This window comes from Alosa sapidissima, chromosome 11, assembly GCF_018492685.1.
Source record: "Alosa sapidissima isolate fAloSap1 chromosome 11, fAloSap1.pri, whole genome shotgun sequence".
Classification (NCBI taxonomy): domain Eukaryota; kingdom Metazoa; phylum Chordata; class Actinopteri; order Clupeiformes; family Clupeidae; genus Alosa; species Alosa sapidissima.
In genome coordinates this window covers 6,486,303-6,514,016 of record NC_055967.1, presented here as the reverse complement: position 1 = coordinate 6,514,016, position 27,714 = coordinate 6,486,303, and the positions used below count along the sequence as shown (strand labels likewise).

At 44.4% G+C, this 27,714-nt stretch overlaps 1 protein-coding gene across 1 annotated transcript in view; it reads right to left on the bottom strand.

The window, feature by feature from the left end:
- fkbp16 (FKBP prolyl isomerase 16) overlaps positions 1 to 27,714 on the bottom strand; it is a 34,450-nt gene that overhangs the window by 2,353 nt on the left and 4,383 nt on the right. The window contains exons 4-6 of the mRNA XM_042110452.1: positions 5,016 to 5,233; positions 1,855 to 2,036; positions 1,636 to 1,713 (exon numbers count right to left, since the gene is read on the bottom strand). Coding sequence (XP_041966386.1) covers positions 1,636 to 1,713; positions 1,855 to 2,036; positions 5,016 to 5,233 — 478 coding nt within the window. The remainder of the gene's footprint in view (positions 1 to 1,635; positions 1,714 to 1,854; positions 2,037 to 5,015; positions 5,234 to 27,714) is intronic.

The following is a 27,714-nucleotide window of genomic DNA, read 5'->3' as shown; positions in this document are numbered from 1 at the left end:
ATGATCAACCAAATGGAATGCAACTCTGCTTGCCTTTTACTCTGGGCATGTCCCTCCGTATTGTATTAAAATAATTTAAGATGAAGACAAAAACACTAGTCATTCACTGTTCATTTTCTATTTTTCTTACTAACAATATGCATCCATTCCTTTTTCAAATGTTTTTTTCCTCCCTCTCTCTTGCTACTGGACACAAGGGCGTCATTACAGAAACAGATGATTTTTTAGTTTAGTCTAGACAAGGATAGTTCACCACTAGCGGAGTGTGTGCAGTGGTACAGTGGCACAGGATGAAGGAGGGTAGATGAGGTCATGGTGAATCTCACTCCCTCCCTGTCAGAAGCATGTAGCTTAGCACCCAAATAATCATAACAAGATACACATGCTGTTTCAACTGAAGATTCTATATTGTTATTTGCAATTAGGCCTGGTGAGAGTTCTTTAGTTCATTCACACATGCTTATTTTCTGACTGCTTCACTGGACTAGACTGGACGACAACAAAACATATTTTCAAAGTGTAGGGGACCAGCATGTGGTTTCTGCATGTTTACAAATCCTCCTTCCATCGAAAGCCTCAATCATTTAATCTGGTCAAGGCAAGTGTTGACCTTCCATTTGTTATTTTTAATGATTATTTTCAGTGGGAAAGACTCAAAACACTGTGTGTGTGTGTGTGTATGTGTTGTGAAAGGTTTCCCTCACTTGAGTGTATTCAATAAAGTGGTTTAAAACTAAAAGTGTCACCATGCACTTCAGTGTGTGATTATAGCAGACGCCAGACAGTTTAAATCTCAGTGGTTGAACTGAGACGATACTCAAGCAGGCAGCTGTGTACAGCCAGGGCATGACAAGACAGGTTTGGGCAGCGTCAGTGACTGCTGAAGAGCAACCCAACACACCGCACGGTCTGCTCCATAGTCTGGGGTTAATACCTGGTAGTGCATCATGAAAAACCTACGCTCCTCTTGGCTTAGTCGTGGTTTGGTTGGGCACATTAATTATAAACTGCTTGTGTGTATTTCCACCGAGTCTCTCCTTTGGAAAAACAAGGCCTATTTTCCTCATGGCCAACTGTCAGGCATGGAGGCAACTGGAGTAGGAGATCATGATTATTTTTTGCAAGCACTCTCAGCTAGGGTAAAATATGAATTTTCCATGAAGAGCTACACACAGATTTCTGGAACTCCATATTGTAAACAAATCTTGTGACAAAACAAAATGAGGGAACGCCTGCAAGAAGCCTTAGTCCTTCCAAATGAAAAATACCATTCCTTGACCAGCTAAAAAAAAGCACAATCCAAGTCCAGATATTTCTGTCAATAATTTCAACAAAACAAAGGCAGGAAGCAAGAAATTCCATAAACTAAAAGTGAACTGTGAGTCACAATATTTCCAGCTCTTGTCTTAAAGGCATATTTGGAATTACTGCACTTGCTTTAATTTTGAAAACAATAAAAATGAGCCTTGCCACACACATTATCATTGCATGCTAATTAACTTTTACAATAGACAAGAGTGGAACAGGGTAGTGTGTGTGCATTGGCAGCAGGGGGAATATCTTCCATGAGGCCAGTCAAACCAGATGTGAAAGAAGTTATGAGGTCAGCTTGACAACAGCTGTCCTCTCTCTCACCTTAGTTGTTGGCTCCAGTTTCAGGGCTTTCTTCAACAATTCCATAGCTTCCTCATACTCACCCTTGTCCGACAAGAGCTGTGAAGAAAATCAATATGGGCTTCTTTAATAGCATTAGGTCAAATCTGCTGTTTTTTTACCACTTTGAAAAGTTGAAAGTTGAAAAAGTTAATTCTGTATAATACAGATCCACGTGGAGAGAGAGAGAGAATGACTGACCTTCCCCGCTCTGAAAAGGGCCTTGACATTGAGTGGATCAAGGAACAGCACGTCACGGCTGGTGTGGAGGGCCTCGTCGAACTGCTCTAGTTTGAGCTGGGCCGTGGCCAGGTTATTCAGACACTTCACCCGCTGGTCGTTCACTTCCTCTTCCTCCCCGACCTGGCAACACTCGTCCCCTCCTTTTTTTGGTGTGGGAGATAGGAAGGGGGGGGGGGGGGGGGGTGTAAGAGAGAAGCGAAGAGACAAACCACTGAACCATTGTGATGCTGCCACTCAGTGACCACTGTCTTCCACTGAATAGGTGTGCAGGTGGCACACACATACGCAGAGGCGGACAGAGTACACAGCTTCATTACTTGAGTAAAAGTACAGATACCCTTTGCTACATTTTACTCAAGTACAAGTAAAAGTACAACAGTCAGATGTCTACTTAAGTAAAAAGTACTTGTTTTTAAAAGTACTTGAGTATCAAGAGTACAAGATCAAGTAGCCTACATTTTCTAAATATTGCATTACTACTGCCACAGTGCTTACATTTATGTACAGAAACGTCCTACATGGAGTTATAAAAAATGTTAATGTTAATACCTTGGAGAATGTAAAAGGAATTGAAAGTAAAATCAAGTCATCTTTTTACCATATTGCCAGGGATGGGCAGTATTTCTAATACATGTATTTAAAATACGTATTTCAAATACAAAATACTATTTTGTAATTGAAACACTTGAAGCGAAAACTATCATTAACTTGTTCAGAAAATTAAAATAGTCTGGCGAGGTCAGGCCATGGGTTGGCACATTCCCGGGATGGACTTGCTGCGTCTTCATCCATTGTTTGGTCCATGGTTTTGTCTCTTATCTAAATCTGACCATGGAGTTGACTTTGGCGGAAAGCTGAAGGTGATTGCTGATAGGCTGTCTCAATCAGTGGTGCCTGCACAATCCAGTCACGTTTGAGAGGGAAACAACAAATTGAGGGTTTCCGTGATTTTTCTTTTTTCCTTTTTTTTTAGAAGTAGTAACAGGTACTCACAGTTATGGATAGAAATGTAGTGGAGTAAAGAGTACAATATTTGCCTCTCAAATGTACTTGAGTAAAGTCATGAGTACTCCCCAAAAATGATACTCTACTGGTACTGGTACTGTACTCAAGTAAATGTACTCCGTTACTGTCCGGCTCTGCACATACGCACAACAAAGGGACAAAGGAAGTGACAATAAGGGAAGGAGGTGGGGAGGTGTGTGTGTGGGGGTGGGGGGTGGGGGGGTCGGTGTGCAAGACATCTGGGCATTTGATGTGAGAACATCTGTGTGTTTGCTCCAGCTATAAAAGTCCACAGTAAACCCATTATCCTCTAGCCGAATCTTCACACCCTTTCGCACCTCTCTCACCTCTCTGTTTTGTGAAGGACTGTTGTTAGCAGGTACGTGAGAGGATAACTCTTAAGGGTGGGAAACGTATATTGTGGGGACCTACAGGATCTTGAAGGGAATTCCTAAGGGCCATCTACCAAACCGGTAGCCTGACGAGCCAGACCCACATTAAAATGTAGGGTCTGGGCACTCACCGTTCGCAGTGCTTAGTCCGAGGGGCGGGATAATCAGTTGTCTTTCAAATTCCCTCTGCACGCAATAGGACAGCGGCAGCGCTATGAGTCAAATGCGTTTCCCACCAGCGGAGCTAGTTGGCTAGTTCAAACGTTTGCCAACTTAATAAAAGCTTAACTCGTGTCACACTGTTCGCCAACAGCAACATCCATCTTATTTGTTTTCAAGTAGCAGGGAATTCAAGCCAAACCGTTGCAACTCAGCCATCAATCATGTTGTTAAGCCCACCTAACGACTCTATACACGATTTCATTGGCCTGATTAAGTTTTGATTTCTTGAGCTCACAAGCCAACGGAGAGTTGCTATAGCCCTGGCAGCAAATGTAATTTGCTGCCGTTAGGGGCGAGTCTAGATTTCTAGGCTACCAAACTTGGGGGACACCGATAATTTATGGTGGACAAAGCCAAGGTCCTAGGAAGAAGGCAGTCTTCTGACGGTGGATGCATATTTGATAACCACTTCTCATTTCCTATATTAAACTCATATTAAGCCTTTTAGCTTGTTGTGGCACTCTTATAGGCCAATTAGCATAGTTGAATGTTGAGATCATTTGACTTTATACAACGCTATTCATGTATGCACAATTTGATAGACTAAGGCAGGCCTGATTGGTGACAGCATGATGGGTAATTTAAGGTCATTTTCCTCCACCATCACCACCACCACCCTTGTATGCATCCATCCGAGGCATTATTAGCAACCTTAACAGGCTGGTGCTCTGCACTCTTCTTCCTCATTACTGTCAAACGACCCTCTCAAGTTCCGTTTGCCTCGCCACCTATTAGGGTAGTTAAGGACGTGGAAATCGCAGGCAGATTTATTACATCTGATTAGCTTAGGGCCTAATGAAGATGTCACTCACGACGCTCACATCATCTGGACGTGACCGCACATTCTGATGATGGAATTACGCTGGGCCGAGAGAGAAGGACTGGGAGAGAGCACTGCCATGGCTGGGGCGAGCTACGAAACTGAAGAGTGTAGAGAATGCATCTGTTCAACTTAACTGGAGGGTAATCTTTTGGAGAAGGCTTGGCACTCAGGCAGTGTCTTTTGTCTCTTTTGATGTTTGTTCTCGCCCCTGAGGCATGCACTATTGTGTGCGCTTACACAGACTGTAGTCATCTGTTGGCAGTGTAGTGTTGATAGGAGATTGCTATTCAGTGATGGTGAGATGGCATGGCCTGCCACTTCATGTTGTCAGTGTCATTAATATGAAGTTAATTTATCTATATATGTTTATTTTTGCCGCTTTGGTTATTGTGGCCAACATTCTGTATTCTTCAGTTGTACAATGAAGAAATTCTCCACAGCTGTAAAAACAGATGACACTAGAAGGCAGGTTCACTGAAGTTCACACTGTAAATTCTTGTGATGTCTGAAACACGTAATATTCTGATACTATGATAAAAACCAAAACACCTACAATAATAGGCTACTTGTGTTTCTAAATATCTGACTGCTTCACATGTCTATTAGTATGTCATATTATGTCACATGTGATTTACTATGACATACTCCTTCTCGTTATGACATGGAAGGGGGATTACCACGTGTGTGAATGGTCAGTACGTCCAGTGCCATGCAGTAGGCCCGCGCCGCCATGCTGTACTCCTCCCGCTGGAAGAAGAAGTTGCCGCGCTCCCGCTTGTGGTTGCCGATCCGGATGCAGTCGGCCACCAGGAGGGTCTGGGGGTCAGGCTTGTCCCGGAAGGCCAGGAGCTGCAGCTGGTACAGGATTGGAGCCCAGGCTGGGATATCAGGCTCCCTGATGGAAAAGACACAAAAAAGGACCGTTAGTCTCCATAGCAACATTACAAAAATGGCAGCTAACAACAGCAAACAATCAGCAAACAAGCTCTTCTCCTCATTCATTTTTTTTGTTTAAGGTGGATTGTTTATCGGACACATTTTCCCACGCTTGGACACTGGATTACCACCTTTTGAGAGAGTCTATTGGGCTGGACTAACGAAAACAGATCTCAAACAACTCGGGCAGTATTTACTCTCCCCAGCTAAACCCTCCCATACAAACCCACCTTTAATCTCATGCCATATTTATCAGAATCTGGCGATTTCAAGGCAACTTGGAGTCATGACAGGCCTGTCCAACCTCCCATCTCTCTCTCTCTCTCTCTCTCTCTCTCTCTCTCTCTCTCTCTCTCTCTCTCTCTCTCTATCCAACACTTTCTCCATGCAGTCTGCCTTTGCTGCTGTTGGTGGAGAAGGGAGCTCTGCTATTTCTGTCCTTTGTGTGCCGAGTTGGACCGGGCTGACACGACACTCGGAGACGGCCGCTTTGAACCCAGCCGGCGAGCACGGGCTGGGTAGGAGGAGGAGGAGGGTGGTGCTTTGCGTGCTGTGCACTCGCTGTCCCCTCCCTGCCCGGTCCTTAACCCCAGCGCTGGCACGAGCTTCTTAGGCCATCTGCACCCGATGTCTGAGCCAGTCAGCAGCCGGCTGGGAGAGAAGGACAGGCAAATGAAGTGAGTTTGGGTGGGATAAGTCGAACTTTAGTCCTCTTTAGCCTGCTGCACAGAGAAAGCACACAAAGTGGATTCCTGCTTCCCCCCTCCCCCCCCCCCCTCTCTCTCTCATGGGAGATTTCTCATAGCTGATATTGCTTTAGAGGTCTTTTGAGGACGAGTAGAGAAAAGCTTTGAATGATTAAAAATGATCTTGGCTAAATTGCTTTACATGTGTTTGTTGGAACACTCAAAACTGCTTTTTCATCATTTTACTTCATCAATCTCGTCGGGGGTAGAACTAGGCGCAGCGCACAGAGACCAATATCCATCATCCCTTATGATGTGGAAGCATTGGTCCTCTGTCACACACTCCATTCTTCCTGTGATTGAATGTCATCACCACAGCCGCTTCCACATCTTTGAGTGCCAATACGCTTGTCAATATTTTTTTTGAAACCAGTCAGTCTTGAGGGGGAAAAAAACTATCCACAAACTATATGCTTGTGACAAAGATTCTCTGTGAGCTCATTTCCTGTAGCCTACATGCTTCTCTATTAGCTGACACCTCTGGCATGGGTCCACTGGGGGATCTGTACCAGCCCAGGGGCGCATCAGATCCAGAGTCAGCCACAATCAGTAGCTGTACAGAAGACGGTGAATCTGCACTGACTTATCCTCTGTTATGATTTATGCCATTGATTAAGGTAGGTTAGCCATGCTCTGTTTCCTGAAACCAAGGTATGGGATCCAGATGGAACATAAGGTTGGTATTCTGCATGTGGTTTGCATGTGTCAAACGTGTGTGTGTGTGGTTGTGTGTCTACACATGTACAGGACCAATGTGCATGATGTAACTTCATTAATGGTGACAGAACATTGGATAGCTCAGTGAATAATGTTACAGTCATGCCAGTGCCATTAGACTGGGCTCACTGAACCAGGGGTGTGTTTGAATACTCTAAAGGAATATGCAAGATTCATAGGAGAGGTTAACATTATATTGAAACAATCTCAGAGGGCCATTTGGAAGAAAACAAAATGTTAAGAGTAATGTTTTAGTCCAAACAGTTTTAGAAACCACTGACATAAGTTGTCATCAGAGCCATTACTGTCATGCCAGCCTGCCAGGAAAATGGTTGGTCAGTTCTCCTACACGTGTTCGGCAGTCATTCACATGCACCAGGACTATAATATTTTGCATTACACCCAGGTGCTGACAAATGATAATGTAGCTGTGCTATAAATCTCACAATTTGTTTGAGGCCTTGGAGCAGCAATATTGTAACCTTCCAATGTTAGATCTCCCAAAGAACCCTTCAACCTGTGAGCGTGTTTATGTATGATTTTATTCTATCTTTGAACACATGTTTTGACAGCTGTTCCCCCTCCCCAGCTCAAGTGCATGTTTCGACAGTAAGCTGAAGTTTAATATCGAAGTCAGCTGGTGCCCTGAAGTTTTTCACTTGGAGGTATTTCAGGCAAGCGAGAGAGAGAGAGAGAGAGTGAGAGAGAGAGAGCGAGTAACTGGATACCGTACAGCTGTGAGTTACGGATGGCTGCGCCTAACTCAGGATCTCCTCGAGTGGACAGTTCATTTGGTTGGCGATCAGATGCACCCCTTTGGACTCTCACTTTGAACAATGAAGGCGTTATCGCGGTGACAGTGTGAGGCCTCTGATCAGGCCTGGCCAGCTGTGAGCATGGAACTGCCAAGTCACCAATCGGTTCAGCCTCACTTGACTTGAGTGTGTGTGTGTGTGTGTTTGTGTGTGTGTGTATCACAAAAGACAGAAGGAAAGAAGGAGAAAAGTATGATGGGACAGCAACCTGAGATAGAGAAAGAGAGTGAGAGAGAGAGAGGGGGGGGGGGCAAGCAAACAGGCTTTGAGTCCATTTCAGATTGGTTTGACATGATTGTGGCCAGCTGTAGCTGAGGGAAAGCATATGCTTGCTCTCCTGCTAAACTCCCCTTCCCCCTGTGCCACATCTGGGAGTTTGAACTACTACTCACAGCCTTCGCTCTCTCTCTCTCTCTCTCACACACACACACACACACACACAGACACGTGCGCAAACGCACAAACAGCACACACACACACACACATGCTCCTTACACAGGATCATTTTCAAACTTTACAAATTATTTTCACAAAGAATTTATTAATAGCAGCTGGTCAGTCTTTGATATGTTAATGACTTTGCATTCATGACCTTAAATATAATTCTGAACCTGAACTGTGTTAATTCAGTTGTGTAATGAGCGCTGCTCTTATGCAGCTTTAGAAGATAGAGGAATCGCCCACTCTTTTGCTGAAGTCCAAAAGCTGATCCCCGTGTACCTACAGCTGACCTCGTCTATAGGTTGCTGTGCACTCCATGAAAGGCGATCATCGCTGCTGCTGTGTGTGTGAGTGCAAGCTCATGAATGATTAAGCTGGGATGCGTTAAAGACACAAATTTATGTGTGGCTGACAGCATTATTATAGCTCCCTCCTCGCCCGCCGGTTGTGTCAGCTAGGGGAGTTGGGTTACCCTTTCACCTCCCCTCCTCTCTGGGGAGCCTTGGGTCAGGGCTGCCTGCTGGAGAGTGCCTGATAATGACTTATAGCCGTAGACACCTGGGGTCAAATAGCTAGGCTGGGACCAATGGCCACAAGGCCATTTAAATGTCTTTATCTGTTTATTTTTAGACTGGGGTAGGAGTAAGTAGGAGGGGTAAAAGTCAGTTAGCGCTCTGTGGTGTCACGTCAATGGTTACTCTGTATTTATCAGTCTCTCCTCTTCTCCTTTCCCCTCTATTTCTACTTCTCTCTCTCTTGCCTTCTCTTTTATGCTCTTTTTAATGTTTTCAACCAATTTGCTGTCACATTACATTCCTGCTGTTTATATGGCTGTTTTCTCCGGTGGTTACTCCTGCCATAGCAACGGGAACACATTACACCTGTAGTTAAAGCCTATTTCAACTTGAAGATCCGTTCCCCTACTAATCCTCTCACTCTGAATCTAGGGCAAGTGTCCATGAGAACAGATGGGAAATGGAATGCATTCTCTCTCTTCTTCTTCTTCATCTTCTTTCTTCTTCTCTCTCTCTCTTTCTTTGTGTGTGTGTGAGAGAGAGAGAGGTTTGGAACAGTTGGAACCTGATTAGCACAGATTATCAGAAACGATCATAAATGGCGCACAAGGCTTGTTTGGTTTGATTTGTTGTTGGATGTTTGTGCAGTAATGGATATTTGTGCAATGAGGCCTAAAAAGGGGAAGTGTTTTTTTTTCTCCCAAAAACACTTGCTTTACTGCTTAGCAAACATTTACTCTTTATATGATATCACCTTTGGTTCATTTCTTTGATTGTTTAATTTCCGTATGGCCCACACACTTTATTTTTACGGTCTGTCTATTGCGTGGAACGAGAGAACAGTAGTTTAAGAAGAGAATAAAGACAATAAAGAGTTAAAAGATTGTAAGCTCCAAAGGCATACTATAGTCTGTATGTGAGATTCTCCTTAATATGATACTATAGAGTTCCGTATGGAAGCTAAGAAATAGTTTACATCTGTAAGTTTACCGGTGACCTAAAAAGACAGTTTAACTGTTTCTAAAGCTTATCTTATCCCCATTTTGCAACAGTCCAAAGTTAATGCGTTATGTAAGGTGGTGTAGGTCCATTGAATGAAAGAAGGGGAAAGTTGGCCACACTGTAGCTACAGTAATTGGTCATATGATCAGATGCTGGTCTTTTTGTTATGACGGAAGCAGTCGGGTAGCGTCATGAGAAAGTCTGGATTGAATCTCTTGTTCCTGGCAGCGCTGGTTCGTATTAGCCTGGGCAGGTGTACACTTTGCATTGTGCTCCTAAGGCCCCATTTCATAGAAATGCTCTGCCTGTGAGCACAGCTCTTTTCTTCCTGTGACCTTGTTGTAGCTGTGCAGCACACTGGGTCCTGCTGTGAGCCCACTGGCTCCTATCGCTTTACCATCAACGGTTATGTAATAAGAAACATAGTACAAGCACAGGGCTGCTCCTTTTACTGTAGCTCTCTGCTATTTTGACAAGATCAATCTGATAGTGTAGCTCTTTTGGCAGCAGCGTCCAGTAAACTTTGTGTGGGTCAATGGGGGCTCTATAAAACCTCTAATTATATGGTCATATAAGGTTTGTGTACATCTTGCACACAATTTAGTGGCTGTAGTAATTGGCTGTGCCTGTTAAAATTCAGATACTTTTCCCTTTTATTTTTATGAATATATCCTGACAATGACCCAAATATTTTATTGATTTTCATGGTTGATTCCAGACCCACAGCTATTTGGAAAGAGTGTTAGAGACATAATTATTCTATTTATGTATGTGGTGATGTGTGCTGATGTGGATGTGTTTGTGTGGTGATCAAATCCTGGTGTGAGGCGGTGTGTATGTGGCCACATGACAGTGGGTGTTTTTAATATGTTTATTTGATTGCCCTATGTGGAAAATATACTATTACACTCTTAAAACGAATGTGTGTCTGGACACAGAGATGTGTTCAAAAAACAACGCAAGTTGTGTTGTTTTCAACACATTCATTTTAAGAGTGCATCTTCATATCTTATATTGGCTAAGCTCTTCTCACAGTGAAACCTTTGAGAGATTTGGTGCTATGTAAAAGGGGAACTGTGAATTTTGTCAGTAATTTTTTTAATGAATGCACACTTCAGTAAGATCAAAAACCTCTGGGAGTAAATGGATTTTGGTTCCACGTCTCTGAAGAAAAATATCCGGGAACATTCGGTGAGGCACCCTGGGCACCGGTGATCCATGCATTTCCGCGTCGAGTGAACTAATCCGGAGGCTTTGTTGAAAGGGATGATTCATTTTAATCAGAGCAGGAGGGCCTCTCCTGTCAGCTGCCTACTGCCTCCAACAGCTGCACTGTTTCTAAAGATAAAGAGTGATGCCATGCACATCACACTTCATGTTTTACACACACACACACACACACACACACACACACACACACACACACACACACACACACACACACACACACACACACACATCAATATCAACACAAAAACAAAGTCATTGTGCACATCATATCACAGACAACATTTCCTGGGATAATCTGTCACCGTCCGGCGTCTGCGCATAACGATAAAAAATATCCGTCCAGAAAAGCACAAACATCAGGCCTCTAATGAACACCCGCATCGGGGGGTCTAAACAGGACCGACCTCCGCTGAACTGACCATGATTTCCCATAGCTATCCAGTTGTGAAACATGAGCACACTGGACAGCAAGGCCAGAGGTGTCAGTTGTAAGGGCCCTGCGAGGATGCCTGGAGCCAGAGGGCCGGCAATGAGGCCCCTGGGCCCTGCAAGAGGAGGACAGAGGCGATCTGAATAAAAAAGCATCCAAAACAAGCTATCCTGCTGTAAGGCGTCCAACTAAGGCAAACTCTAAAATCACCATCAGATCTCGGAGAAAGGAGAAAAGTTGTTTTCCTTTGGGTCCTCGGAGCCAGATGCTACTCTTGCCCATATTCCTGGTGCTGCCTCTAACTCACAAACAATTTTGTAGCTTAACTGGTGCAACATTGTTTTACAATAGTATTACACCCCAAATGAATAGTAGATCAGAGTCAGTCCAGCATCCAGTGGCTATGTGTCTCTCACTAAGCCAACCTCACTTGAGCAATGCTTTTAATGAGCCTTTCTAAATACTGCCGTGTTTATAGAGAAATTAAAATGCTTCTTGTTCATGCAGAAAATAACAAAAGACAAAATTCTGCATACTATAAGTATACTTTCTCTTTTTCAGTCTCTGGCAGGTGAATGGTGCCAAGGTGCACACAGGTGTGGCTGATGGCCTCCTGTTTGACAGGGGATAAGATGGATAAAATGGTGCGAAGCGTATGATTCAACTCAAACAGTCGTGCACTGACCACTGTTGTTCATGCAAGCACTCTGAGAACGCCATTGTTAAAATGTATTCCGAGGCTGATGAAATCTATATAGTTTTCATTTTCTTTTCAACTTTTCATTCTTATCTTTCGTCTGTAGATGACTTTAGGTAGATATGTTGTGCTAACAACGTTTTTAGAGTGGGGGGCTTTGTTTTGTACCTTAATGCTGATAGGATTGCACCCCTGACACACCCACCAAACGAGAGAAAACCAGCTCAAAAGCCTGTTGCACATCGTTGCACACCATTGCAATCATTCAATCAGGAAACCATAGAAAAACTGTTTTTGAACTTGCCCCAGCTCTGTCCTTGCTGGCTGTTCCCCCTTTCTCACAGCTTTTTGATTTCTGTTTTGTATGACATCCCTAGACACTGATTCGCACCACATTTATGTTTGAGCTTTCTTTTGGCTTTCTTTGCATTCTTTATTATATTCATTATATTCTTACCATTTATTGTGGCCTCATGCTTGAGTCGACATGTGTATAATTTGTTTATTAATTGCTGAATGTCTAGCATTTGTCATGTGAAACATAAAACATGACTCAATCAATATGGACCAGGGTCTCAATCTGTAAACTCAATCTGTGACCTGTGAGAGCTGGAATGCTGGAGGAGAACATGTTCTTGGAGGCACAGCCTGAACCACAGCAGGAACAGCCAGTGGGTGTCCTGGGTGACACTGCAGCCAGGATGTTACCTAATTGAGGGAGTTCAGTGTTTATAACTTCACGGAGCGTGGTGAACCACTGGAAGGAAGCATTTTGTCATATTTATCATCCAGGGTGGTTAATAATGCACATTAATGCTAAACTGGACAGGCTGATGGGATCTTTTTATTTTTTTATTTATCCAGTATATGACTCATAAATAGACCTTGTTGAGTGTTGACTACTGCAGAGACAGATGCTCAGCATATTGGGGGAAGTGGGTGAGTGGGTGGGTGGGAGGGGTGGGGGGAGGTCTGGAGTGAATGGGTTGGCAGGTTTAGTGCCGGCCCCCTCCAATCGGGATGAGGCTTGTGCTTGAGCAGTTGCCAGGGTGATGAGACGGAGGAAGCCGTGGGAGAATTTAAAGTGCCAGAGCGGAGGGTGCTTCAGGTAACGGCCTGCTCCTGTCTGGTCACCCACAACATGGGTTCTGGGAACATTCACTGAACACTTAGAACATAGAACATCCCATAAATGTCTGTTAGATGGATGTCATTGATGCACCTTTTCCCATGTAATTATCTTCAATTATGCAGACAAAAAAAAACTCTGTATTATTTGGATTGTGTTTTGTTTTTTCATTGAACAATATGTGCTTTGTTGAACAGCCTTTCAGTTGATTGGCCATTGATGCAGGGCATCTGACCCCAGACCTGACTAAGGCGTCACAACTGGCAAGGATAAGTTTGGGTTTTGGGTTTTGAGGGGGGGGTGGTGTGTAGGAGGTCAGGAGTAGTTGAGAAATCAGCCCTGCTTATATTAGCATTTGCTTTGTGTGATTCATAAACCCTGTGTCTATTCCTCCCAAATGTTCTTTGGCACCTAATTGGATGGGATCTTTCAACTCTCTCATGCGCTGCAAAGCAAAGCTCTCTCGGTCCCTGGCGCTGTTAGTTACATAACGACTACCAAAATGGTTGCGCATTCAGCCGTGGTAGAAAAAAAAAATCAATCCCCACACGCTGTCTCCTTGGGGACAGATGCTTCTGTGACTGGACCCGTTTGGCACACGAACACACGACTTGTCCCCAAACTTCCCCTCTCGGTGTCTCGGTATGTTGTCTCCCTGCAAGTGGCCTTGTCTGTCCACGTGAAAGCACAGAGACAGATGATGTGGTGAGTTGAGAAGAGAAATAAAGAAAAGGACAAAAAAACGAGTCTGGTCTTTGACGTAATAGCCTCCTACTTTGTCATGTCTAAATAATGGAATAGACCTTAACGTGCCTCATGCTGGTTGCCATGGAAATAGCCCTTGGCAGACCACACTGACAATAAAAAAAACTTTGTGATCTAAGAGAATTTATGCTCCCACCACCTGATATGCGGTGCACACGTGTTGTGGGCTATGTGTGTGTGTGTGTGTGTGTGTGTGTGTGTGTGTGTGTGTGTGTGTGTGTGTGTGTCTGTGTTTGTGCTTGTGTTTGTGTGTTGGTGGGGGATAAGTGCACAGCAGTGCCCTGTTTGAAAACACTTCCCAACAGATCAACGGCACCAGCCACTAGATGACCATCTATTTTTGTTGTTTTGATTCCCCATCAAGATCTGCGTGGGTGCCGTGCAACAGTGTGACCAGACAAAGGAGCTTAAGTTTAATCCTGCGTTCAGTGCCAGGCCACAGCTGCCTCCATCCCCAGTGGGTCATTTAGAGCGGTCCAGGAAGCCAGGGCAGGGGTTGGAGAAGGAGGAGGAGGAGTAGGAGGAGGGGTGTTATTGGTCTTTTACGGGGCATTTGCCTCTCCCAGTGTTTACTGTAAGTTGTTGTGTGGGGTTTTATTTCCTTGCTCTGCAAATGTAACAGGCAGACAAGGGGGTAGGGGCAGCAGCAGCAGGGATCAAGGCCAGGATCTGAGTTCTGCCTCAGGGTGGGCTCCTCAGAAGTCCTCCTATAATCTGGAGCAGGCCTCCTCAGCCCTTTAAAATGAACCCAATCTCAGGCCCCAGGCACCGCACACTGCTCACACTAGCTTTTTATAGGCTGCTGTTGCTGGTGCTGCTTCTGCTGCTACCGCTGTGTGTGAGTGTGTGTGTGTGTGTGTGTATTCATGTGTGTGTTCATGTGTTCATCTTTGTGTACTACCTGGTCTACAGACGAGAGAGCTGATTATTCTAACTGATATGTGATGTGTTTTTTTTGGACCACATGCCCCGCACACACATTCACCTCCAGTCAAATTGGTTCCTCGCACTTCCTGTGACCCCGGCGACCTTGGCGGACGTCTGATGTATTAGAGAGAGAGAGAGAGAGAGAGAGAGACTGCCGAGGTGCCACAGATACGTCCTTATCCCCACTGTGTTCTCTCAGTCATGTCCTGTCCTCACCGCCAGCACTGACCCTGCACCGCTAGATACACTGTGTTTACGTCTCACTTGGGAAGGGACTGTCGGCTGAAAGGCCACAGGGGGTGTGTCCTCATTAAACCACTCTGAAATATGAAACCCCTGACACACTCTTTATGTCCTCTTCGAATAACGTCGTATCCAGAATTCTTATTTCTTGTTGAAGTTTGCTGAGAGCGTGAGACTTCCAATTAATAGCTGTTTAGAAGCATTGAGAGAAACCTAGCTTTTGGGTAAATGTTTATTTACGTCTGCATTGGCAAGGCCATGGGTCAGGTAGAGGCAAAACACTGTAATCTGCTGGGAAGGCCAACGCGCCATTTGGTTGTCAGTGCTAATTTCCTTACAGCTTTCTCCTTCACTGAATATTGCTTAATCGGTGCCCCATACCATACAGACTTTGACACAGGAGGCTATTGTGCATTGAAGAGAAGGCTGTGGGAATCTGCTATGAGGCAGTCAAGGTCAAGGAGTGATTGACCTCCCACTGGTAATTTTGGCCTGCTGGATTATACGTTTGAAATGGCCAAGAGGATTCATGTACTGAGTATAGCGTACATGCAAATATACATCCCAGAGATAATCACAGGGATTCCACACGGCCAAACCGTGACCTCAACAGCATACAGTTTTAAAAATGAAATGGACAGTTAGCATGTCTTCAGTGAAGGAGACTTCAGCACCACTGATTCCCTGATAATGTAGTGTTGTCTGTGCTCAAACTGTCCGAGGTCACTGGGTTCTCTGCAGTGTTTAAAAATGTGTTTAAAAATGGTTTTCACAGTAGCTAGGCTCAGTTCACTTGTTTAACCACAGTGTTTGTACTTTGTCTTCATCTTGAGATGATCCATACATTAACGTCTTTTGTTTGATGAAGCATGCTTGGTTATGTCATGAAATAACAGAGAGCATTCAACAAGTGGGGCCATTTCCCCGAGAAAACATTCTACCATGATTCATTGTATTATTTCCAGTAGGCTACATTGTTAATGGAAAGTTGTCTCATAGCTTTGTTCTAAAATTGCCGTCATTTTCAGTTGATGATGAGAAAAACAAGGATTTTGTTTAGTGGAAGGCAAACAAGGAGAGCAACAAAAAAATAGACCACAGAACATTTCTGAAGGATAATAATAAGATGAATCACTTCCTACTGCAAGGTCGCACTGTCTCCTTTACTGCTGTTTCTCACTACTTGACTCTGTCTGGGAAACAGAGCCATAAATATTCACCCTTCTGCATTAATGAAAGTCCAGGGGGTCCAGTTCTGACTGAACTATCTTTGCAAAGCGGCAAAATGAAAATGGGAAAATGTCATCAGACCTGATATTTATCGGAAATTAATTTCCTTTCTTTCAAAGTGACTTCTCTTGCTGCGGTCGCCACATGTGTTACGGAACACAGATAAGGACTAGGAGGAATATTATGATCAAAGAAATGTCACTCAGGGAATGGGATGAGTGGTCTCAGTGGTACACCTTCAAAAGATGACTGCTTGATATCAAAAAACAATGTTGCTCTTTTAAAATGGCCACTCTTGCATGGGTTTTCTCCATCATTATTGCATAGAAAAACCTTCTACCTTTTTTATGTGTTCTTGGATGCAGCTTTCTATGTTTTATTTATCTCGATGTAATGGAGATATTTTCTCGATCAATCCCCTAATGGAATGACCGCGGAGGGGCTCGTCATGAGTCTCCGGTGCCTGTCTCGCTTGGGAGGTTTAGTCCCATGGTGGACTATAGGCATGGCTAATTAGGATGACATGTCTGGGGTTGCCATGGCACAAAATCCACATCTGGGACGCTAATTATAGTGTCATCGCTGGTGTGACACTTCACACTCTTCCCCCTTGGTAAGCAGCTGACTGGATTTTCCACTACTTCCTACTGGGCATGATCTGACTGGTCTGGCTTAGATTTGGCTCAGGTCTGGCAGATTTCTGTCACATCAGGACCAATAGTGGAGATCAATAGACATTCCAGAGTCAGATACTGTCTGAGAGAGAGAGTGAGAGTGAGAGAGAGCGAGAGAGAGAGAGATCAATTAAGCACAGGCCATGTTGCAGGGGGATGGACTTGACTGTTTCACTAAAGTCAGGTTCACTGGGTCACTTCATTCAATGCAACTGGTTATTAAAAAGAGGACTAAGCACAACAAGTTTTAAAGGTTTATGGGCTTTACAGTCATTGGTCCATTATTACATCAATAAATGTATCAATTAGCATCTAGTGATAATACAATGTGTTACTCAGCATTTTCCCATCAATCGCACATATAATCACCTCAATATTACTTTATTGATGACCAGTGGCACTGATATATGTGATCTGTCTGGTCACTATTGATCTCCCAGTGCATTTAAAGGTAATGTGTGCATAGTTGCAGGCGTGGATGGAGAAGGAAACGCAAATGGAGATGAAAAGCCCCTTTGAAGGAGTAATCGGTATGTGAGCACAGGTACGCCCACACACACACACCACACACACACCACACACACACACACACACACACACACACACACACACACACACACACACACCACACACACACACCACACACCACACACACACACACACACCACACACACCACACACACACACACACACCACACACACACACACACACACACACACACACACACACACACACACACCACACACACACACACACACACACACACACACCACACACACACACACACACACACACACACACACACACACACACCACACACACCACACACGCACACCACACCACACACACACACACACAAAGGAGCTGAGACCCCTACAGATGGGGGCATGCAGAGAAGGCAGTGACGTAAGCATGACGCAGCTGTGTGAGTCAGAACCCCATGCCACTCGGAGACAGCAGGGGTGTGGGTCTGTGGGAAGCCTTGTGGGTGCCTCTGTGTGTGTGTGTGTGTGTGTGTGTGTGTGTGTGTGTGTGTGTGTGTGTGTGTTGTGTGTGTGTGTTCATGGGGACATTACCTCTCTGCCACGAGTCTGCTGTCCCCCCCCCCTCGGTGGCAGATGCCCTGCCGCCAGCTTAAATTGGTTGCACTGCACTGCCGTGCTTTTAAAGGGGGTTCAGAGAGTGACGCACTCCCTGCAGTCACAAGAGCGTGCACACACACACACACACACACACACACACACGCACACACAGGTGAGTCAGGACAGCAGTGGAGCATCATCCATCTCATCAACTGTGTGCCTCTCTCTCTCTCTCTCTCTCTCTCTCTCTCTCTCTCTCTCTCTCCATCCCTACTCTGCGGTTTGCTCATTGTCACAAATGGAGCAGAACAGACAGAGAGAGTGGGTGTGTTTACATGTTGCTCGGCAACTATGCCTGTGTTATCACAAGTGCGTCTGGCTGAGGTCTGATTATGGCAGGCGAGCCCCTGGGCTGCAGGACATTTTCGATATCCTCGTTGAATGAATGAATTTGAATGAATGTATGAATTTGACTCATGCCTCTCGCTTCTCCGTGATCACGTGAATTAGGCTTATGTGCAGGCAGAATAAGAGCCTTCGCTAAAACACTCACTGACTGAGTTAAATGGAGAGCAACAGCTAGTATTGAGACCAGCTAAGAAAACACAGATCCCAGGACAACAGGCACGGCCTCTCATATTGCAGGAATAAGGCACCTTTGCTCTGTTTAAACTGTCAATTTCAGGGCTTATAACAGACTTCTACACCCATGCTTACTTGCAGCATGTGTGGTCCGGTAGTGAGGTCACCTTGAACTCATGCAGTGGAGAAGTCATGCAATATGTGGTCTTTTCATTTAATGGACATTTCAGAAGCCTCCCTAAATGCACAACGGTTAAATCCATGGCCTCATTTCACTGACCCCAACAGGAGTATTTGGCAATACACTGTAAATGTTTAAGACATGTTCTTTATTTTTTTGTTTTATCTCTGTATTTTACCACCAGACACTGGGGGCGGTGAGCCTTGAGTTGTGTAAGAGTGGCGAGTTTTTACCTCTCCTCTGTGAATGAATAAATAGTTGATAAGTCACATGGAGAGAGCAAGTGTGTGTGTGTGTGTGTGTGTGTGTGTGTGTGTGTGTGCGTGCGTGCGTGCGTGCGTGCGTGCGTGCGTGCGTGCGTGCGTGCGTGCGTGCGTGTGTGCGCGCGCGCGCGCGTGTGTGTGTGCGTGTGTGTGTGTGTGTGCGCAGAAGCATGAGCTACATGGGAGTAAGTTTGAGCTGCACATTAAACTGCTACAAATGGAGGGAAGGACAGTATACCATAGTGTGGAACTGTATGCATGTATTGTATCTGTTAGTGGAGGACAAAACCATTGTTATGGTGAAGCACTTATAAATATGCTGTATAAATACAATTGCTTACTGTACTTACTAATAACCTTAAACCAATTTCCCGTAAGTCTACAAGTTCTAGACTAGAAACACATCAACGAACGACCCATGTCACTTCTTGGCAGTAGAGTGGACATAGACACAGCAGAGTGAAGCAGGAAAAAGATGGGAGCAGGTAGGTGGAGAGAGAAAGAGAGGGAGAGAGAGAGAGAGAGAGAAAGAGAGAAAGAGAGAGAGAGAGTGTGTACGCAAGAGGTGCCACGCATGCGTGTGTTGATACACGTTCCCTTTCTAGGGCAGGTAGGTCACGCTGTGGACTGCAAGTCTACCACATGTCCAAACTATATGCAAAGCATGGTAGGCCCTGCACACACAAATACACACAATGACAACAGAAAAAAAAAACTAAACTCTTCATTTGGGTGGTGGTTGTTCTGCTTTGGTCATTCATGCACAAACACTCTCTTTCATCTGAGCTTGAGTTACACACTGTTTTGACAGAGAAGGTATGAGTGTGTTAGGTTCCTCCAGATCTCTGCATGTTTTTGCAGAGTGACATTGGCCATGGATGTATACAGAGCTTGTTTAGATTCGACTCTGTGTGAGAGGAGTTGGCACAACTTTATTCCTGGACCGCATCCAGGGGCAAATAAGTTCTGTGCAACCTGGAGCCTAAACAATGAAAAGCCAGCTAAGTTACATAAACATGTGCTTTATTGACTGACAAAGAAAATGAAGGAGTTCACGGAAACACTATGATTTCTTTCATAGGTGCTGTTATAAAATAATATCTTCCTCCTACGTGTCATCTTGGTTGAGGAGCTGGAATTTAACTACAGGCAAAAGGAACTGCTTATGGGTGAGACCACCATGGTCACCATCTTGTGTTGTTTTGTGTTGTCATTATTATCTTACATATCTTGTGTTGTTTTGTGTTGTCATTATTATCTTACATATCTTGTGTTGTTTTGTGTTGTCATTATTATCTTACATGTCTTGTGTTGTTTTCAACACTCTTAAAACAAATGTGTTGAAAACAACACAACTTTCTAACACATCTCTGTGTCCAGATAGGGACAACACAGTTTGTGTTGTTTCCTTTTTCTATTTGTTACCCAACATGTTCTGAAAATAACAAAACTTGCATTGTTTTTTTTATCACATCTCTTTGTCCAGATAGGGACAACACATTTGTTTTAAGAGTGCAGTATTTGTTTTTAAAGACTGAATTTCATTATTCATATTTTCAAACAATAATCTGCAACATTTCTGTGCATGGGACGTTGGAGGGATGAAATGAATCACCAGCATGGTGGCATAGCTGACGCCTGTACACATTTCTCATTATCAGTTCCTTCATCTTTGTGTGTGAGTGTGTTTGAATGTGTGTGTGTTATGCATGCCTTTGTTTAAATATTGTGTGTATGTGTGTGTGTGTGTGTGTCTCTGTGTGTGTGTGTGTGTGTGTGTGTGTGTGTGTGTGTGTGTGTGTGCACCTTCACATACATTTTTCTAGTTTGTGTATGTGAGTGTTTAAGAGCATGTGCGTGTGTCTATATCTGCTTTTCTACTGGGAGCGGTTCAGTGATTCAGACTGTCGGTAACATTCTGAGGAGCGTCCGAGGCTCACACTAATTCCTAAATGGAATGTCATTGAGTCAGACGGATTCTGATTGTCTTCCATACCTCGCACATGGCAGATACTACACGCCTCTGCTGTTATCATGCTGCCGTGATATTTCCTCTGACATTTCAAGTTATTCAGACCTGCTCGTCATCGCTGGTCAGTCTCTGATTAGTCAAACTTCACCCCCCCCCCCCCCCCATTTCCTCTCCTCCACCCACTAGAATATCAATATTGAAATCAACACTGATGGACGAACGTGTGTGTGTGTGTGGGGGGGGGGTGTATAGAGGAAGTGACATCAACCTACACAGCCTCCTCTGACCAGTGCTGAGTTCCCTCAGGCTGACCAAATGGCGAGTGGTTGGTTGTGTGGACTCGTGAGGGTGGAATGCTTTCAGGGTTATTTCCCGTCAGCCCTTACAGTTGACCTTTCTGGCATGTCGTCAGCACAGCTGAGTCACTTCTCCGCACTCACTCCTCGTTGCCTCACCGACCTTTTCTCTCTTTTCTCTCTTTATTCCTTCTTTACCCTCTCTCTTTCTCTCCCTCTCTCTTTCTCACCCTCTCTCTCTCTCACCCTCTCTCTTTCTCACCCTCTCTCTCTCTCACCCTCTCTCTTTCTCACCCTCTCTCAGGAATTGGGATATATTCAAATCTTTTCTGTGTTTTCTGCATTCAAATAGGAAATCGTTCCTGCAAATAAGAAAACAATTTTCTAGAAGGGGGTGGATTAGAGTAAAATTCAACTAAGATTGTTATTGATAGCAATATTGGGTTTGTTGAGACTTGCTTACTTTGTTACAATTACACCCTAAAGTTATGAACCCACATCTGTTCACTCCAACTTGTTGGATTAGGAGAGTGCCCATCTCTGATCCACACAACACAGTGGATGGACACGAGCACAGACTTGCCTTTTTCTTTGACAAGTTTTCATGAATGCACATGAAGCATGAAAATGAATTGAAACCCTCCCCTCTGTCATTGTCTATCTCTCTCTCTCCCTCTCTCTCTATCCCTCTCTTCCACCGTGGTGGCCTGCCTGTGCGTACGTGTTTTGAACTTACATGCGTCACAGGAGCTCATTTGAAGCGGCACACATGGAAAGACTCATGCAACTCCCGTGCTCACTTGGACGGACTCGAACACAAACAGATGGCAACCACAGGCCAACTCTCACCTTTTCAAGCACTCCTGTCAAAACAGTCCCCCACTGTCCTCAACCTACTCGACCAATCCCCACATATTTCTTCAGCTTTAGTTGAAAGGGGTTAATTTTGAAATGGATGCCTTCCAAGATAAAAAAAAATTGTCTCGTTACTGCGTGTCTCAGTTGTAAAAAAGAGAGCTTTCTCCCTTGCTCTGTTGCTGGTGGGAAAAATCTGAAAAGATAGCTGCAACAGTTTGGGCAAATCCTTCAACAGCTTCCCCCAGATGGCAACTGTCAGTGTTACAGTAAACCACCTGGGTAGCAGCCGGGTCTGGGCCATATTCAGGCCAGAACAGAACCGGGTTCATTGTTACAGTCAGCAGTGGCCTGGGAGTTGATGGTTCTAGCTCCGGTACATGATAATGTTACTTTTCAACCTCAACATGTTAATAATGCAGTGTAAGTACTAAAAGTACCAGTGATCATGGATCTCATCAATGGTTCACTGACTCAGCTTTCTCCATGGCTGGGAGCAGGACATTGCTACAAAATAGGATTTCTTAGGAACAAAACTAATTGTACAGATTGTGGGAACAAAGCTTCTTCACCAGAATACTTTTCTGTACATTCAAACAGATAAACTACAAACATAGATGGGAGTGTTATTGCATTAATATGTGAAAACTGTAATGTTGTGTGTGTGTGTGTGTGTGTGTGTGTGTGTGTGTGTGTGTGTGTGTGTGTGTGTGTGTGTGTGTGTGTGTGTGTGTGTGTGTGTGTGTGTGCATTTGTGTGTGTGATTAAGCCTGTATGAGTGTGTGATCTGTCATGCCCTCGGACACATCACTTCACTTCACACACATTCACTCCTCTTGGCACTAGGCACACACCCAAACCAAATCGCCCACAGCAACCGTCTCACTGCTTCAAAAAACGCTGACACTGACTCAAGGTGTAGTGCTCCCCGGGCTCAACCTGGGGGTGTGTGCCAGTGTCAACTCTCGCTCAGAGTAAACAAACAGAACAGACATGACTGGCAATGATGACAGCACAGACACACTGTTGAATTCTCCAAATTCATTTCCACACAGATTCATATACGTGTCATGAAAAACACTGTCAGTTCATCGTAACATTGTGGCTTTTTCACTGTCAACATGCTAATCAATCACATCAGTCAGAAAGCATTGTGCTCATGGGACAGGAGAACCTGGGCCAAGTGCTGGGTTGGGTAATAGTTGTTTCGTTAGCTATAAGAGTTATCGCTGACACATACAGGCCTAGGACTACTGGGAATATATTTTAATAACAAGTCCATAGACTTTCTAGCCTGGGTTTTCCCATGCTGCCTTACGCGCGTGATTTTATTCACACTGATAGGCAGCTTGGATTCCATGGACTTCGTTTTGACCTCAACAAAGGAACCAATCACAGAACGGAGGGAGGACAGCAAGACGATGACGACACACCGAAGCGGTTATGAGCTACGTACAGACGCATTTGATAGACATTCGTAGCGCCCAATAAACGGCTCTGGGCATTAGTAAACCATGTTTCAAATATGAGAAAATTAATGTGTAGTTCCCAGACCCTATGTTTACCGGCTTTGCAAATAACAATGTCCACAGTAAAGGTAGAATATGTTGCATGATTTATGAAAGTACGATGTATTGCGACATCAAACGCAAGTCAAATTTGTAGTTTCTTATGTCTCATTCCATCGAAGTACAGATCCGCTACCCGATCTGGCAAACTTGCATAGCGCGGTTATAGTTGATAGAGGGCTGCGAAGCGAATGCAGAAGTGCCGTTCACCATGTTACAAGTTGATGAACCACTGAAACAATTTTGGAAACATTATTTTAAGGTACAAAAAACTCTTTGGTGTTGCTTTAAGCAGAGTAGCTGGCGCTCTGGTTGGCCATGAGAGCTGGCTGGACTGTGCAGCCCATACGGCGGCGGCTCTCAGAGGCCCATTCCTAATTCATTGTTTGTTTCCAGTTAACTTAAGACTCACAGGGGGAAACTGTGCTGTAATGAGATAGGCCTCCTCGCAAGTAAAACAATGAGGGGGGTAATAAGTAAGTGGTTGTCACCCTACCCTACCATACCCTACTGCCCTTTGCCCTCTATCTTTTTTGTGAAATAAAAAAAAACAGCAGTGACCCCACCCTTTACGATACTTTGTTGTCTGTCCGGCTCTGACCACCTGACACGAGTGACTGCTGCTCAGAGGTCAGAGTGAGGCCAAATATCCTTTTATTGCTCATTTCCTCACCACTCTTTCTGCTTCTCAATAATGACAAGCACCTGTGTTAATGATGTGTTCAGTGCCTCTGGTCATAATTCAATTACTCTAGATTTGGCAGTGGGACACAGGTTCCATGGCTTCAATGGTGGTTTCATTTAGTTTGATTTCTGCCCTGATTATGTTGTCTATTTCCTGCCACTAACTCCAACACGATTTGCATTTATTTTGTTGCTATTGTTATTAGCGGTTTGAGGTAATCTCATGAGAATAGTTCATTACATTAAAGGCCACGTCTCTACATCAAAGTAGATGCATGCTCTAGTTTTTTTGGCATGCTTCATTGCACTTGTTATCTTTGCCAAAGAAAATGAGTTCCTGCCTACTCCGGTCCATTCTGGTAATGACTGCTGTTCATTCGAACTTTAGCTACAGGAAACAGAAACATAACCACACACAGACACACACACATGCACGCACGCGTACGCACACACACGTACACATACAGGTACACACACACACACACATACACACATACACACACACACACAAACACACACACAAACATAAAAGTTCTGCCTCAATCCCTGTCTCTCTCACACACACTCACACACACTCACTCACCCATACATGGGCAACACTTCATTCTCTGCCACTTGCTCATCTGCAGGTCACCCATACATCCTCTGTTGCTCTTCCTGGGAGGTGAAGAGTAAGAACTCCCATGCAGATAAAGCCTTAGGTCTCGGAGGAGGGGGTGGGTGCACGGAGAGATAGAGAGACAAAGGCGGGTGGGGACACATAAAAGAAAAGAGACACTTCTGGCTCATTTATGGGATAGCTGGTGCGATACGCACAGAGGATACACACAGATTCCCCAGCGCTGCTGTAATGGAGAAGTTAAATACCAAATACATTACAGTACGCGTCTGCGTCTGTGGGTCTGAAGGGGCGCAGAGAGGGACCAGGAATGCTAGCTACTCTTACTGTAAACCCATCTATGCTGAAAGCAAACAATGACACATCATGACCCAGCCAGCCCTACAGTAAAGTGGAATCACAATCCATCTCTCCCTGGCCCACTTTAAGCAACACATTATCACATGTTCACAAAGCATAAATGCTCTTGTTAAATGTTTATGGTTGGTGTACGTTAAGTAATGCTACACATTACATTATGTTTTGTAGGGGCAGCCGTGGCCCACTGGTTAGCACTCTGGACTTATAACCGGAGGGTTGCCGGTTCGAGCCCCGACCAGCAAGGCACCTAACCCCTCACTGCTCCCCGAGTGCCGCCGTTGAAGCAGGCAGCTCACTGCACCAGGATTAGTGTGTGCTTCACCTCACTGTGTGCTGTTTGTGTTTCACTAATTCACCGATTGGGTTAAATGCAGAGACCAAATTTCCCTCATGGGATCAAAAAAGTACTTACTTACTTATACTTATACTTATGTTTTGCGCTAAGGATCCTAGTCATCAACATTATTTTTTCATGTAAACATGTTAAAGCCATTAGCCTCAGCTGTCACAAGCATGGAGTAATATTAATTGCTGAAGTGAACACTTCATTCATTTACGTTATGCATCACTCATAACTGTAGCCTATGTATTTATTATGTTAAGGGAACCATTGTGTCAAATGTCTCCAGGTATTTCACTACATCAACAAAAGTGAAAACATAGAAGAGTGCTTTGAACCAAGTCTTTGCCCTGGCTTTTCCTGCCTCCTATTTTTGACCACGCTTAAAGGATTCAAAACACTAGCCTTCTCCACTGGATACCTTGTATTTGTTGCCAGCCATTCTGATGAGCTCATATTGACCAAACTCCATGGTTGTCTCATTACCCCTCTTCAGTCACTGTCTTCCAGGTTCTCTCTGCCGCATGTGGGGCTTAATGGTGTTTACTTTGGACCTGCAAGTAGCAATATCCCTTATACCTCACTCTCTCTTTCTCTCTCTCTCTCTCTCTCTCTCTCTCTCTCTCTCTCTCTCTCTCTCTCTCTCTTTTCCTCTCTGTTGGTCTTGGACTTGAGTGGTTGTCCGCAGATGCTGTCGATTAATGGTCACTACGTGTTGACTGAGGGGCTGATGCGGTTGGTTCTCGGAAATGCTCAAGCTGCGCCACAACGTGTTTGGACTGCCCCTGCTGCCTCCCGAGGCTTCCAGAGAAAAAGTCACCGCTCGTATTGCGTCACGCCATGCTGGTTCTGCTCTGTTCTGACTCATCTGACAGTGCATTATAGCTGCGCGGTGCATCTAAAGCAGCACCCTTCCAATTCTGTCTGTGGTGTTCAATGGCAGAGAATTATGAGCTTTCAGGGTATTTAATACCCAGGCCCATTGTGAGCTGCAGGCCTTGGCGTCCTAGTGCAGTTGTCTCCAGCTAATGAGACTCTCCTGACATGTCTATTAGGTGCATGTCCTGGGTGAGCTGGCCTGCCACCCACTCACTGGCATCTAGTAGGCCTCAGTCTGGAGGCAACAGAAGTACTCAGACAAGAAGCTGTGAAGGGCTCTCGAGGGGTCTGCTGCCAACCGGCAGAGCTCAATCAATGCATGCAGCATTCACTGAGGACAGATTAGATGAGCTTTTCTAATCAATCTACCTCCGCCTGGCTCTCTCCATTTTGTATCTCTGTCTGTCTGCCTTTGTCTCTCTTACTTTAATACTGCCACTCACTCTCCTTCCACACTCAAAACTAACTATTTCTCTCTCTCTCTCTCTCTCTTTCTCTAGCCTCCTCTCACTCCCTTGTCTGCTAGTTGATTATTCAGATAATACAGTTTTTCACAATTGCCAACACACTTAACTCCATTCTCTGAACCAAATTCTCAGTTGCCTGAATATACTTCTTGAATCGATCCCCCTTTTGGCAAAACCTTAAACAGTTTTCACATACAACACGATTTGCAGATCTCACAGACTCATTTTGCAAAACTCTAAACACATTCTCATGCAATAAGACACATTTTCATTGTGATGCACTTGTCATACATAATGGTAACCACAAGCGACAAACGGTAAATACAAACAGAGCACAGAACTACTCAAAATTGATCACACTTGTTTCAAATGATGACACAACCAATATAGGCTAGTTCAGAGTGTAAACAGGTTGTTGAATAGTGCAGGTTCATATCAACAATGGACAGAAACCATCAGTGAGGCATTCAGAGTGCATTCTAGGCTGTAGACTGCAATGTACTTATTATTTACAGTAGGCCTACTGAAATGCCTGTCTTTTCCAGAATAAAGTTTTTCACAATTGCTAAAACATATTTTTTTGAAAACTTCTGCCCTTTTCTCAAAACTGTAAACACAAACACAGATCCTCAATACTTTATGTTTACTGGATTTACAGTTAATATTGAATTCACTAAAATTATAAAATCTTTTTGCTTTGTTTTGTTTTGTTTTTAGATGCAAAATGCAT